The following is a 15,000-nucleotide window of genomic DNA, read 5'->3' as shown; positions in this document are numbered from 1 at the left end:
TATAGCTCAGGCTTAATGGTGCAATGTAACAGAGCAAATAGAATTGCAGTTAGTTAATATATTCTTTCTTCACGTATCCCAACATTGGAGGTTTGGGCTCAGAGCACAGGGTCAGTCGTGATACGGCACAACTGGAGCAGTGAGGGTTAAGGGCCTTACTCAAGGGCCCAACAGTGGCAGATTGACAGTCCTGGGGCTTGAACCCTGATCCTCTGATCGACAACAGTCTGATCCACACCACTGCTCTTACAGTATCAGGCAGATTAATCAAGGTGGTAGTGTAGTGGTTAATTTATTTATCTAGATATTTAGGAAATACAAAATTCAGTAGGTTTCCTGTGAACTTTTACCAAGTATCTTTCGGTTCATTGGGTTCAGTTCTTTTAACCTAAATTGGGATTTTATCTTCCCTAAAGTACAAGATTATTTGCACGGATGCTCTGAAATTTTTGGGTTGATATTTCTGTCATTTTGTGGTCCCGTAGCTGTGCACGATGCACCTCCCGAGCCCGGCCGACGCCCCAGATCACTACCGGGCCGTGTGTCGCGCACTTTATGCTGAAACCATGGAACTGCGGACATTTCTGAAAAAAATCAGGAGCGCAAAAGAGGTGAGGAAAACGTCCGGACCGTGACGCCGTCTTAACCGTTTCTGATCGGTGCGTCACACTAACATCTTAAAACGAGATGAAGAGTCAACGGTCACATGATTAAGATCTGTCGCACAAATAGAAATGTGTGCGCGCATGTGTGCGTGTGCGTGCGTGCGTGCGTGTGATGATAATAATAATGATAATAAATCATTATGTCATCTGTACTAGCTTTAAAAGAAGCAGCACTTTAAGCTATTTAAGATCTTCCATTTAAGCTCATTAATATGCATTAGGTTTCAGTTAACTGTTATTAAAACTGTGTGTAATTCAAGCTAAATAAAATACGCACGAGCATTTAGCTAAGATTTAAGACTAAGCACGTTTAGCCAAGCGGTTTCTTATACGAACGGTGCTGAGGATCTTAGGACCTCCACGCCGACCCGCTTACACCGTCGATGCCGTCCTGGGTTACCAGTTTGGAATTGTGTGTATGTGTAAGATGAGACGTTCCTCTACTCCTGCATGTTTTGTCTCTTAAAGGCGGGTCTGTCTGTTCCCATAGGGGTTTATTGTTACAGGCTTTTTGTTGCGTGTCTGAAGAAAAAGCCCAGTGTTTAAAAGAAAGAAAAAAAAAGCTTCTCTAAATACTACCTTTTTTATTATGAACGTGAACAGAGGCCACCGGAAACTACTCAAATACAGCATTTTGCATCTAAATCCAGGTCACGGATGAGAAGAGATCTGAGAAGTATTGTTAGAAGCGTCAAAAACATTTCTGTTAAACGTCAACTTAGGAATCTGATTTGTTTCGATTAACGTCGACGTACAGTATAAGCCACACTTCCTTCGTTATGAGCGGAAGACGTAAATACTCAGAAGTATGTTCTTTCGCATGTGATCGATCAGAACCTGCAGAAGATGGAAGGCGACTCGACCGTCGATTCGGCCAGAGACCTGAACGAGCTGCAGAACGCAGACTGGGTGAGTGAATCATCATCAAGGCCGTCGTTTGAATACCCGTCCCGAAACCGATGTCACAGGTGAACGGTGAACGGTTTTCTAGAGACACTTATTAGACTTCTCAGGTGTTTTAGTAGAGCATTACATAATGTTATAGCAGGACATGGATCTCAACAAGCTCAAAAGCAATCATGGTGAATTTGTCATGTTGTGCAGGCACAGTTCTGGGTGCAGGTGATGAGGGACTTGAGGACCGGCGTAAAGCTGAAGAAGGTGCAGGAACGGCAGTATAACCCTCTGCCCACCGAGTTTCAGCTCACACCCTACGAAATGCTCATGGACGACATCCGCGCCAAACGCTACAAACTACGTAAAGTCATGGTGAAGAAAACGTTTTTTGTTTTTGTTTTTTACCACAAAAGTCACATTAATCACAGAATCAGTATCCTACTCTAATATAAGTAGATAAATAATAAATAATTTTTGACAACTAAAGATAAATCCGGGGGCGGCACGGTGGCTTAGTGGTTAGCACGTTCGCCTCACACCTCCAGGGTTGGGGGTTCGATTCCCGCCTCCACCTTGTGTGTGTGGAGTTTGCATGTTCTCCCCGTGCCTCGGGGGTTTCCTCCGGGTACTCCGGTTTCCTCCCCCGGTACAAAGACATGCATGGTAGGTTGATTGGCATCTCTGGAAAATTGTCCGTAGTGTGTGTGAGTGAAGGAGAGTGTGCGTGCCCTGTGATGGGTTGGCACTCCGTCCAGGGTGTATCCTACCTTGGTTCAGTGGTGATGCAGTGTTGAACATAAAGCAGTACATTATTACCTTGGCTGGATTTTCTAGAACTTTCTTAGTACTTGGTGTCTGAATACACAGAGGTAAAGAATCTGATACGCCTCAAAGACAGAAACTGACATTCCTGTGTATTGTTATTTGAGCCCGAACGTGCTGCAAAAAAAAAAAAGGTTATACGCTTTGTGGCTGTCTCACATGGTAATCAGACCAAATGTAAAACAGGCTAATAAGGCGTGTGTGTGTGTGTGTGTGTGTGTGTGTGTGTGTGTGTGTGTGTGTGTGTGTGTGTGTGTGTGTCATGCAGGTGAAGGGAGACATTCCTCCTCGGTTAAAGAAGAGCGCACACGAGGTCATCCTGGAGTTCATCCGATCCAGACCTCCACTCAATCCTGTGAGTTCGGTCACACACTCATCAATATACTAAAAACACACAAAAGCCATTGTTGAATACTCCAACTATAATATAGTGTTGTGTGGCTTTCTTGGTTATGTGAGTTAATGCTGGTGTATTAGGTTTATTTGGTACTTTATCTTATGTGTGCATTTATGTTCAGCTGAACAGTATGTGTATGTGTGTGTCTGTGTGTATATGCATGCGGGTGTGTCTGTGTGTGTCTGTGTGTATATGCATGTGTGTGTGTGTGTATATGCATGCGGGTGTGTCTGTTTGTGTGTATATGCATGCGGGTGTGTCTGTGTGTGTCTGTGTGTATATGCGTGTGTGTGTGTGTGTATATGTGTGTGTGTGTATGTGTGTGCTTGTGTGTATATGCATGCGTGTGTGTCTGTGTGTGTGGTTGTTTGTGCACACATACAGGTGGCAGCACGTAAGCTAAAGCCTCAGGTGGAACGTCCTCCAAGCCTCCACGAAAGGATCCTGGAGGAGATCAAATCCGAGAGGAAACTCCGCCCAGTGTCACCTGACCAGATTCGCAGGAGCAGAATGGGTGAGACTGCAAACACACACACAAACACACACACGTGCGCACAAGCATCTAAGACAGTGTCCCATATCCTGTACTTTTGTATCGCACGTGGTCCACATTCACATTTTTGAGAATCAGTAACAGACAGAACTACAAACATTACAGTAATTTACTCCAATCAACAAAAATAAAAAGGATACAGAGAGTAGAAACTGGACACAGTCAAAAGTAAAAACTGCTGTAGTGTGTGATTTGATACAGGGCTTTGATTAACGTGTGTGTGTGTGTGTGTGTGTGTGTGTGATATATATATATATATATATATATTAGTGTGTATGTGTGTGTATATATAATCATCTCATGATGATAAAATGCTGTATATCTTTCTAAAGTATTTTCAAATTGACAATTGGGGCAAAAATTGTTGATTTAAAGATGCTCATTAGACTCCTGTAGCTCACTAATCATTGCTGCCCCAGTCACTCAGCAGACATCAGTGTTAAATACATATATATTTAGTATTTGCAGTAGGGCTGGGCGATATGGCTGAAAACTGTATCACGATATCAGTGTTTCTTATCGGTCATATCGATAGTTATTGATATTTTTAAAAGACACATTTAAAATAAGGACCAGGAGAAAAATATATTACATTTAAACATTTTTATTGTAAACTTAACCTTCCTCTGATCAGAATCCCCTCATTTATTAAGACAGAAATGTCAACAAGCAGGAAACCTCAAATAATTATAATGTAAACATAAGTCTAAAGTCACAATGAACACTTAACTATTATCTCTTAACATTTAAGGTGCAAAATGAAAGAAAATGTAATAAATGCTTAATAAAGTGTAATAAAATAGTGCAAAGTGTTAAATATAAACATAGAAACCTGAGAATTTAGTGAAGTTCACTAGCTGTTCACCTTCTGGTATAAAATATGTGTAGTGTTTTGTAAACAGAAATAAAACTGAGGTAGACTGAGATACATCTGTAATATAAAAAACAAACCTGATACAGTACAGTAACATCATTTGAAATATAAAACCTGCAGAAATATGAAAAAGTAACTCTAAGTTATTCTTACTCTAATCATGCTTGAAGTTGAACTATTCACTTTTATATTGCGCTCATTTTCTGCTTATCAGTCGCCGGTTACTGAAGAGGAATCCAGCAGACCAGCACGAGACAACGATATGGCACAACCATGTTACATGATTGGCTGTTAGCGTGTCACTCCCTATGTTGCCAGGTTACCAGCGAGCCAGTGCCTTTGTTAATGCAACCAAACTTGCTTCGCAACCTCTGTTTTCTTCCGACGAAGAACAAAAAATATCGAACGTTTTATTTTTTATTGATATCGTTCACGTGACTATCACGATACATATCGTTATCGTTTTATCGCCCGGCCCTATCTTGCAGTGTATATATAGACGCCCCACAGAGTGTGACTCGTTTGTATTTAGTGACGCCCACAAACCTGCATAATCGGTCGTGCGCTCAGTACGGCTGAAAGCACGAAACGAACCATCAGGGTCAAGTCTGAAATGCAGAATTGGAAGTTATTTTGAGTCACTATTATTTATTTTTTATTTATTTTTTTTACGGTAAAGAAAATACGTACTAAGAAATTATACTAATATATAATCAAAAATCAAAGCGTGAAATGTGTGTGCTTGTGTGCATGCATATACACACAAGCACACACATACACACACACACACGGCCGTTTCTTTCGTCATAAATGGATATTTTTTTTATTCGTCATAATTTATCGGTTCGTGTCGGCTTACTTTTATTAATTCTTGTTAACGTTAATGCCGATAATATAAAACAACAGTTTTCATGCAATGCGTTTGATGGTTGTAAAAGTGCAGTAATCCATGCAAATGATGAAGGGATGAAGCCATGAAGTTTCCTTTAAATACCCCAAATAAACATCTACAATGAAACCGTTGCAGCTCTTTTACTCACCAGCTTCTAAATAACTAGGAATTTATAGCTAGTATATATTTATCTTATATGTACATTTTGGTTTGTTTTAATTGATGTATTTACAAATTCGATGTGTTTACGAATCGTTTAACACACGAGGCCGAATGTATCTAGCAGAGATGGGGGACTCGAGTCATGTGACTTGGCTCGAGTCAGACTTAATTCACAAATTTGAGACTTGCTTGACAAATGTTAAAAAAGAGACTCGACTTGACTTTGACTTGACTCGGACTTGAGTTAAATGACTCAGAGATGGGGGACTCGACGCAGACTTTTTTGAGACTTGAGATCGCTTGACAAATATTAAAAAAAAGACTCGACTTGACTGACTTGACTTTCATGACTTGAGACTTATTTGTGACATGCACATGTGTGACTTACTCCCACCTCTGGTATCTAGACGTCACTCAGTTAAAAGTTTAGATAAAGAGTTAAATGGACAAAAATATAGCCGGATCAGAGAGATTGCTCCACTGTTTCTAATGTACAGTACCAGGAAAATCTGCCTGTTTTAACCCGTTGACTGTTTTGTCCTTGCAGTAATTCGGCCGCTTAGCACGTCTCAGAGTTTTGACTCCTCAGGTAAAGCCACGTTTCTGCCTGTGTCCTGTTCTCGGTGTGACCCGATCCCTTTGGTTTGGTTTGTCCGTGACGCTTCAGTCTAACGTGCAACTCGTATCATATCATTTCATGCTTTTGTGTCGATAGCGGTTCACCCGAAAGCCCTGATTTAATAGAATAAACCATGACTCGGATCTAATCTGGGAACTATTTCTAAAAAGTTATGTTTTTTATACATGATACAAATGATGATGTGCTCAGCTGACAAGATCTGTCAGAGGGACAAGTCTCAAAATCCACAAAACATGGTCATCTGAGCATATTGTGTGAATTACACGTTGCACATACTGTATGTGTGTGTGTGTGTGTGTGTGTGTGTAACACCAGCTTGTGGACTCGGCTTCACTCTCACCTTCTCTAACACAAACTCATGCGCCTGTACGTCCCAACGTTTTATCGTGTGACAGAAATCGTGTCACTTTGTACAGATGTTTCTGCCCTCGATGCAGCGAGAAAGGCATCCAGTTCACTCTCGTTAGCTAACGGCTCGTCGCTCCGAACAAACGGCGCCAGCGGCTTCCAGAGGAAAAGACTCCACGCTCCCACTCTCGCCGAACTGGGCAGCTCGGACTCGGACGTAAGCGTATGCAAAGGAAAACCTCGTTTAAAAATCTATAGAATGAATAATAATTTATTTAATCGGAGTCTGTTCCATTCTGCAGGATGAGTCAGTGGGTCAAAAGTCAGCCAGCAGCTCCAGTATCTCCACACCGATAGTCGAGGACACGTCACCGGAGTCTGCGGTGGGAAAGAAGAGTGAGTTCTTCACTTGCAGTGACAGACAGTGACATATAAAGTATTTTATTAATAATGTCGAATATCTGCTGTCTTTAGCCCCGCCCATGTTCCTGCCCATCTCCTCCACACCGCAGCCAGAGAGGAAGCAGGCAGCACAGAGGAGGCACTCCATAGAGAAGGAGACGCCCACCAACGTCCGGCAGTTCCTCCCTCCGTGCAGACAGAGCTCCAGATCCTTAGTGGGTCAATAAAGAACTTGCGCATGCAAATTTTATTCAATGAAAAAAAATGTATTTCCAAAACACCACAAATTTGAGTAAACACAAACATGTAGGTTGTATTTTTTGTTTGTTTGTGACCGTGAACTTGGATTCCTCTGTAATGCGTCTGTCTCGTGTGTGTTAAACCGCTCACTGTGTGGGTGTGCAGGAGGAGTTCTGCTTCCCAGTGGAGTGTTTGTCCCTCACGGTGGAGGAGGTGATGCACATCCGACAGGTCCTGGTCAAAGCCGAGCTAGAGAAGTTTCAACAGTACAAAGACATCTACAACGCTCTGAAGAAAGGAAAGGTAAGGACGGAGAACCGCTTACGTAACACCCTACGGGTATAAGTAACGTAACAGACGAATCACTGAGAGAATATGTAACAGTGATTAAGAAATACACAGACAAAGGGTATTAAAAGGCACTCAAGTATTATTAGCCACACTGTCTATGGGGCTTTTTACCCCTGGACACTTCATGCGTTTTCTGTGATCCGATAGCTATCCGATGGTAAAAAGACCAGATCTAAATGCCCTCCGAAACGGTTTCGAGACGGATATAAATCCGATCGCTCGAACCCCTTCAGGAGGTGGTCTGGGACGCGTTTCAGATGAAACTGGACAGATGGAAATGAATGTGGTTGTTCAAGCCACATACGCCAGCGCTATACTCCTCCCAAACGGAAGTACGTCACTCGCGAGTGACTCATGAGTCGTGAGTCATTTGCAGAAACAAATGCACTGCAGTAAATGCTTTTTTTTGTAGCATAAACGTCGTAACAAGTTTTTTCATCTTCTTTTTAATTGCATTCTGAAAACCGCGTACGCCAAAGCGTGTTCCATTTCAATGACCCCGGAAATGACGTACAATATATTTGCATTTTGGGCGGGAGTAGAAAGATCGGATCGATATCTGATTCGCCGAGACTCATTTATGTGGCCTAATGTAAGTGGAACAGTTTTAACAAATCAGATCGCTATCGGATCAGAGAAAACACGAAGTGTAAAAAGCCCCTAGGTGGGAGGGGCATAATCTCTTTCCACTGTCAGTCACAGCAACTCTAGCCAATCCTGGGCATTAGAGTGAACAGGTATGCGGAAGAGGGCAGATAGCACATATTCTTACATTTTCTCACAGATATTTTTGAAAGAAAATAATTTCGAGAAGTATTTCAATTGTTTGAAGGGAAAATCATTTAAAAATGTTATTTATTTATTTGTTTGTTTGTTTGTTTTGCAGCTCTGCTTCTGCTGTCGAACTAAACGGTTCTCCTTCTTTACCTGGTCTTACACCTGCCAGTTCTGCAAAAGGTAAAATATCAGCCATCGGTTATGAAGTCTGAGACGTAGACGAGTTGTTTACAGTTTTTACATCAGAGATTTTTCCCTTCCTTCCTGCAGACCTGTGTGTTCACAATGCTGTAAGAAGGTAAGTCTCAAATTCTGTTCAGTTCACAGCTGATATTTCTAAAAGTAGAGTTATACTATATACTATATATTGCTCCTTCTCCGGTAAAACGCTAATGTACTACGTGCCGCCGTCAGCCATTTTATTTCCAGTGAACTTTCCGCAAACTCTATTAGAAAAAGTTTACCTTAAGGGTTCGGAGGCAGGCTAATAGTTATACATGCATTCATTCATTCATTCATTTTCTACCGCTTTATCCGAACTTCTCGGGTCACGGGGAGCCTGTGCCTATCTCAGGCGTCATCGGGCATCGAGGCAGGATACACCCTGGACGGAGTGCCAACCCATCACAGGGCACACACACACACTCTCATTCACTCACACACACACACTACGGACAATATTCCAGAGATGCCAATCAACCTACCATGCATGTCTTTGGACCGGGGGAGGAAACCGGAGTACCCGGAGGAAACCCCCGAGGCACGGGGAGAACATGCAAACTCCACACACACAAGGCGGAGGCGGGAATCAGTTAAAAGAATTTCTATTCAATTTGAAGAATTAAATGAGAGAGAAAGTTTAGCTGTCCTTTTAAGGTCCTCGATATAAACGATATAAGCTCTTGTGCCTGGTCTTTAATTCTCGACTTTAGAGGACTTACAAAATTGACACACAAGTTCTCAAAACTGGGACCATATTTCCTCAAACTTTTTTTTTTCCCCAACTGTCACAGATTCGTTTGCCTTCTAAGCCGTACAGCAGCCTACCCATCTACTCTCTTGGCCCGTCTACTTCCACACTGTCCCGAGACAAAACAGAGAAGACGAGCACAAGCCAGCGCCGGCCTACCCTTCAGCGCACCATGAGCAGGTAGTGTAAGTGGGCCTCAACTGTATCATGTTGTGTTGTTCAGTCACAGTTGCCCCTTTTCCACCGAGGCAGTTTGAGTGCTGGTTCGGACCCAGAGCCTAATTTAGAACCAGTTCTTTCTTTTTCGACACCCAAAGGCTCTGAACCGGGAAATGTGGTTCTTATTTAGCACCAAAACTTTGCTAGTCTAGACTTAAGAACCGCTTACGTCAGGAGCTGGGGCGGAGCTTGGGGCAGGGTTACTGTTAGCACCTGGGGGCGGGGCTACTGTTAACGCCTTTGATAATGTAACTTAAGTATACTAATGTTTAATACACGTTTACTTTTCCACAGTATGATCAATTATCAGCACACATGATAGTAGGTAGCTACATGCTAAGGCTAACTTTTTTCTGTGTTCATTATAAAATAATGTTATGTACTTTCCATTATTCTCGAGAGCAACCTCCGTTTATACAAATTACACAGAGCTGCACGTACACGTTGGATTCGCCCGCGTTTGGATGCCAACGTAGGTTCGCAAAGCCATGAGCATGAACAGTAAAGCAACATCCGCCATTGTTGATGTTGTGTTTGCCGCTGCTGCGCTAACGTTGCTGGGAAAGATGATGTATACATTGACGTCAGACTCGGCTCTAAAATGGCTCTCTAGCCCATGGAAAGGCAAACCGGTTCTTAGAAGGATCGCCAGTGGAACCAACTTCAAACCAGCATCAGCACTAGCTCTGAACCAGCACCCGGTTCTTTCTGGTGGAAAGGGGGCACAAGTGAAGGGTCCTGGTTCTCAGAGGTCTCCTTTCCAGAACCAGATGTTAGAGCATAGCTATTAATTTTGGTGTGTTTTTTGCATTGTTGTGGGAAAAACTAATTTCTGATTACAAGAACAGCTTGATCTAGGAAGTACTGTTTTTCCAGCTTGATGTGACTTACGTTCTTACACTCAGGTTCAGTGTTCAACCAAATCCAATTACTTGATTTCTTTCATTATTTTTCTTTCACCTCTCCCTCCATACCACACAGACTGTCCAAGTCATCACGTCAGTCGTCAGCTTCATCTTCACGCGAGGACATCGAGCTACCCAAAGACTTGACTGAAGACTGGAGCACCATGGAGGTGTGTGTGGACTGCAAGAAGTTCATCTCTGACATCATCTCATCCAGCAAGCACAGCCTCTCCCTGGCTACCAAACGCAGCCGAATGAAGCGCAAGACGCACTCGTTCATCGAGTCCTCGTCCACAGGATCCGAATACCGACCGTCCGAGAGAACCATTCATGAGGTCTAAAACACGCTATTAAAGAAAAATAAATTGGCCTAGATGACGTCATTCCTAAAGTGGAGTCTTCGTGTCTCTGTGTTTGTCCTGGAGATTACTACAACGTGAGCTGTTGGCTGTGTATTGGGTGACTAAAATATCTGAAGGACGACTTCTTGAAGAGATTTGTTCAGGTGTACGTACAAGTCGGCGTGTGTTCATAATCAGTCAGAAGATATGCATGATGTTTTTGTTGCTGTTCCTGTCGACAGTCCAAAATGTCTCCACATTTCCAGAGTTCCTGAGACAAAGTCTGTCCCATTCAGAAAACAACATAAGGGAAGCTGTCTTTCAGAAATCCTTCATTTTGTACATATCTTAAGGAAAGAAAAAAGGAAAAACTGTCACTTTGACTCAGGAATACATCTACACAAACATCTATCGATATTTTTGAACTTTAAATATACACGATCGTTTACGACAGGAACGAGTAGTTGAATAATTGAATAGTTTTTAATATCATCACCAAATAATCCCCAATTCTATCCCTGGTGCTTGTCCACTACTGAACAGAAAGAAAATAAGCTTATTGCTCTGTGATCACAACCAAATCCAAGGGTGCCAATACTTTTATTTATTCATACATCATAGAACATTATGTGCAAATAAATTTATCATTCATTAAATTTAGTCAGCTGCCATTTTTATGGTTTGCTGTTTAGCACCGCTGCTAAACAAGTAAGAAATACAGAGGCTAGTTAATGACCGAGGTGAAGAATTTAACTAGCTAGCTAGCAAGTAACCTGGAACTCTTTTGTTGTAAAGGATGTAAACAAAGTAAGAACACACAAACCAGACGAAGCTGTAGAGAATGTCATAATTTACCTCAGACGTCTCGGTCAATTACTCAAAAAATGCTCCGTACGGCTAAAATCACGATCGAAATACAATTAGCTTCGAATGCTAACTCGGCTTCTGTAAACACACGCGCCTTTTAAAAAAAATAGTGACACTGAGGGAAAAAGTTAACTGTAAATATCCGAAGACGTCAATACAGGGTTGTTCGTGTTGAATTTTCTCAAGGAAAACACTAAATTATTCAGTAAATAAAAAGTAGACTTGTGAAGAAGTTTTCTGACAGGATTTTTCCTCCGTGGTATAAAACCGATTATGGACACACGCCTCGTCGTACCCTGGGAGTCGCGCGATGTACGACGGCCTCGGTTTCGTCGTGTAAATACGTGTATTTGCTGCAGGTGTACAGATCGTTGATCAAGCTGTATTTATTTTTTTATGAATCAACTGACATGCTGTTATTTAGCCAATGATGTGGGATGTTGTAATGAAGCCTTGTTGCCAGTCCTAGATTATTCAAATCCTCTTCGAATAACCTAATCCCAAACGACGTAGTGATGAGATGTTTACCAGCGGCAGTGCTGTTTGACGTGAAGTGTCACCGGTAGCCATGTTGGTTCTTCACATTATCTGGTAGTAAATATAAAACCCTCCATTTATTTAAAGTCGTTGGTCTTTAGCATTTGTCTGTCCTTTGTTTTTTTTCATATAAACATCGTCAATAGTATTTAATTGAAATAACTGAAATAACTAAATTGTGTTTTATAAAAGGACCTAAATGTACAGGTTGTCTGTTTGTTTGTTTTTTGTAGTCTTCATATAACAAACTGTTTATTTGCCTTAAAGCTACTAACTTTTACAAGTCTCTAAACTTAACTTATTCTTGTTTATTCTCCAGAACATCGAGATATTAATCATCTGCACAAATGACCATATGTCTCATACCGAAGACTCGGTTTTGAGTGACGGTGTTTTATTTAAGTCAGGGGTTCTCTAAAAAGCACAACACAATTTTATCAAAATATCTTCATAGATGATTCGGCAAATCGACGTTACATAACGATTTCTCAACTTGAACATAACAGTAAATAACACCCTTTTGTACCTCAACTAATACCTTCTTTAAGGAACCTGAATCATTCGACAGTTTTTCTGTGATTACAGGTTTTCGTGTTATTCTTTTAAAAGTTTATGACCGAAAATTGTAATAAATTTTACGTTAAAAATGCGCTTATTTTCTGCATCGTTTCACAATACGTTATGACAACATATGTCATAGCAATAATTTACTTCTTAGATGTATAACACAAATTATTTTCACTGTAATATTTAGTTTTTCATTTACTGCCAGAGTAACTTACAGGATTGCTTTAAAACCGCTATAAATATATATAATTAATTTTATTTTTGCCAGAGAACATCAGTGATGCCTGGTAGCTTATTTGAGAGAGAATTTTTTTTTCCCCTTACAGAAATATTTCCTTCATTTAATCTTTTAATCTCATTAAATCTAATCTGCTTTTTCGCCTTATAATTATAGCCTTCCTCTGTTCCATAAAGCTACTGATGGTTCACGGATTCCTTACTGCAACTGGAGCGAAGCACAACACGACTAAATCACACCAGAGTCCTTAGACTTGATATGCTGTTTTAATTATTCCTGTAAGGACTGACTCACCAGGACGTGGTGAGTTCAGAGAACCACGAGGCACAATATAGACCTGTGAGCAAGACCTTCATCGTTTCATTTCAACAGGCATTCCTACCAAACTGGATCTGAGACGGAACCACATGGAGTTCGGTGTCCGCACCGTGTTATGCATTTCGGTGCATGCGATTATGATGGACTTTCCTCGTGACTGAAGTTTTTAAGAAAGACTTGCGGCTAAATCCGTACCTTCGTACGAACGACTGGCAATTGCATGTAAATCTGTGCTTGTGCTTTGGATCTGTGACTAATTATTTTTGTTTCCCAAAATCTGGACGATCGTAATAAACAAATGCAAAAACCTTTAACTCGGACCTTCTAAATTCATTTGATTCCATTCGAGGTCGTGGAACCTCTGGAGAGCAGATTAGTTCCTGTTATTGCTAAAGTAATGGCAGCTTTCTTTTTTTTTTATATATGCTTGTTATAAGTAACAGTGAAACTGTTAGGCATGATTTCTTAATAGTTCCAAAGCTCTGGCATGGGAGATTCCTTCCATAAATGTTAAACAAACATCTCCTGATCGTTACTGGGCTAAAATTATAAGCAATACCACCATACAAGTCCTTGTGAGTGAGCTGTTACTATAGAAATTATAATTAAACTAAATTAATTAAAATAAAAACGACTATATATAAATTATGGAGGGTTTATTATTTCGCCTAACGAGTTTAAAATAATCCAAAAAAAAAATACAAGGGAAGGAACACGATATTTTTGACATATATATTATATTTCATCAACACCAAATTTACACAACACGTTTGTCATCGTATCATTTGTAACACGGTTCGTTCCATAGCGTGGAACTACTGATACGGAGAAGGTAAAGACACCAGCGTCCTCACACGATAAAATATCTATTAATGATTCTGAAATGGAACAAACACAAAGCACGCCCTTACATCTTAAAACACAGAATTGCTTCTTTTACATATATATATATATATATAGAGAGAGAGAGAGAGAGAGAGAGAGAGAGATTTGAAACATTAAAAAAAAAAAAATCCTGTAAACATGAGGACAGCAGTCACACACACTGGAGTGAGCAGCAGAGCAAAAAGAACAGGAATGAACAGGAATGTGTGTGTGTGTGTGTGTGTGCATGTGTGAGAGAGAGAGAGACGGGAGGATAAATATACAACTCAATGAAACATCATCTCACACTTCTTCACTAGGACTGAACCACAAAGCTGAGGGATGTGACAGCGTGCAATGTTAGATAACTGTTGTGGACTATTTGAAGTCGAGCAGGTTGCAGTCGATTTTGTAGTAGACGTAGGGATAATACTCCTGTTGGCTCAGATTCAGCCCGGGAATGTCCATAGCAGATTGCTAGAGAAAGCACAGAAGATAAAAAAAAAAACTTGTATTAAAAATTAAAAATCGTACGATTGCTGATATCTGCCTCTCCGTCTAAACTGGAGTGTCCTGGAATTACATAAATTTTTACATTAAAACGATAAATACACCTGATGCTTTGTATTTAAGGACCTAGTTTGTGTGTTCAGTGTGTGTTTTATCTATAGAGACTATGAAATAGTACCTATGGTTTAAGGTTAGCGCGATTTAAAACAGCTTCGGATAAACGGCTGTTTTAACGTAACGATTTAAGGTCAGGGTGCACAAACTTTTGCACTCATATATATATTTGGGCAATATTGCTAACCTCTTTGTGCAGAAAGTCTGACCTTATTCTCTATATCTGAACATAAAATAATGGTTCTTTGTTTTTCTTGGAGAAAACATTGGTCCCATTCCATAACCAATCAAAATGAAGATGGGGCCTCTGTGTGTGTGTGTGTGTATGTGTGTGTGTGTGTGTGCGCGTGTGTAACTTTCAATTAACACTTACATCAATAATAGCAGCAGCACTGCTGTCCAGATGCTTATAGAGCTCATACAGCACTTCCCTCAGCTTCTTCATGTTCTTCTTATTGGGCTGCAGCACCATGGCTTGGAAGTTGACAGGTAAGCCGTACCTGCGCGGGTGAGAAGGTGGGCACACCATA

General features: G+C 40.9%; 2 protein-coding genes across 3 annotated transcripts in view; one reads left to right on the top strand and one right to left on the bottom strand.

The window, feature by feature from the left end:
- Window positions 1–13,296, top strand: part of spire1b (spire-type actin nucleation factor 1b) — a 21,662-nt gene extending 8,366 nt beyond the window's left edge. Inside the window, exons 4-17 of one of the 2 annotated variants that reach the window (XM_027170841.2) lie at window positions 486–611; window positions 1,500–1,574; window positions 1,770–1,934; window positions 2,653–2,739; window positions 3,166–3,295; window positions 5,810–5,851; window positions 6,319–6,467; window positions 6,553–6,646; window positions 6,725–6,867; window positions 7,058–7,195; window positions 8,130–8,200; window positions 8,291–8,318; window positions 9,034–9,170; window positions 10,191–13,296. In XM_027170841.2, the coding sequence (XP_027026642.1) occupies window positions 486–611; window positions 1,500–1,574; window positions 1,770–1,934; window positions 2,653–2,739; window positions 3,166–3,295; window positions 5,810–5,851; window positions 6,319–6,467; window positions 6,553–6,646; window positions 6,725–6,867; window positions 7,058–7,195; window positions 8,130–8,200; window positions 8,291–8,318; window positions 9,034–9,170; window positions 10,191–10,455 (1,650 nt within the window). In that variant the 3' untranslated portion in view covers window positions 10,456–13,296. The remainder of the gene's footprint in view (window positions 1–485; window positions 612–1,499; window positions 1,575–1,769; window positions 1,935–2,652; window positions 2,740–3,165; window positions 3,296–5,809; window positions 5,852–6,318; window positions 6,468–6,552; window positions 6,647–6,724; window positions 6,868–7,057; window positions 7,196–8,129; window positions 8,201–8,290; window positions 8,319–9,033; window positions 9,171–10,190) is intronic. The other variant, XM_027170848.2, reaches the window with a different exon arrangement.
- Window positions 13,297–13,700: 404 nt separating this feature from the next.
- The window catches only part of atp6v1c1a (ATPase H+ transporting V1 subunit C1a), a 9,872-nt gene continuing 8,572 nt past the window's right edge, over window positions 13,701–15,000 (bottom strand). Inside the window, exons 12-13 of the mRNA XM_027170910.2 lie at window positions 14,844–14,970; window positions 13,701–14,323 (exon numbers count right to left, since the gene is read on the bottom strand). Of these exons, the coding sequence (XP_027026711.1) occupies window positions 14,225–14,323; window positions 14,844–14,970 (226 nt within the window). The 3' untranslated portion in view covers window positions 13,701–14,224. The remainder of the gene's footprint in view (window positions 14,324–14,843; window positions 14,971–15,000) is intronic.

The sequence above is a fragment of the Tachysurus fulvidraco genome, chromosome 25 (genome assembly GCF_022655615.1).
Source record: "Tachysurus fulvidraco isolate hzauxx_2018 chromosome 25, HZAU_PFXX_2.0, whole genome shotgun sequence".
Classification (NCBI taxonomy): domain Eukaryota; kingdom Metazoa; phylum Chordata; class Actinopteri; order Siluriformes; family Bagridae; genus Tachysurus; species Tachysurus fulvidraco.
The sequence above is the reverse complement of the archived record's forward strand: the minus strand, read 5'-3'. Positions and strand labels throughout refer to the sequence as shown.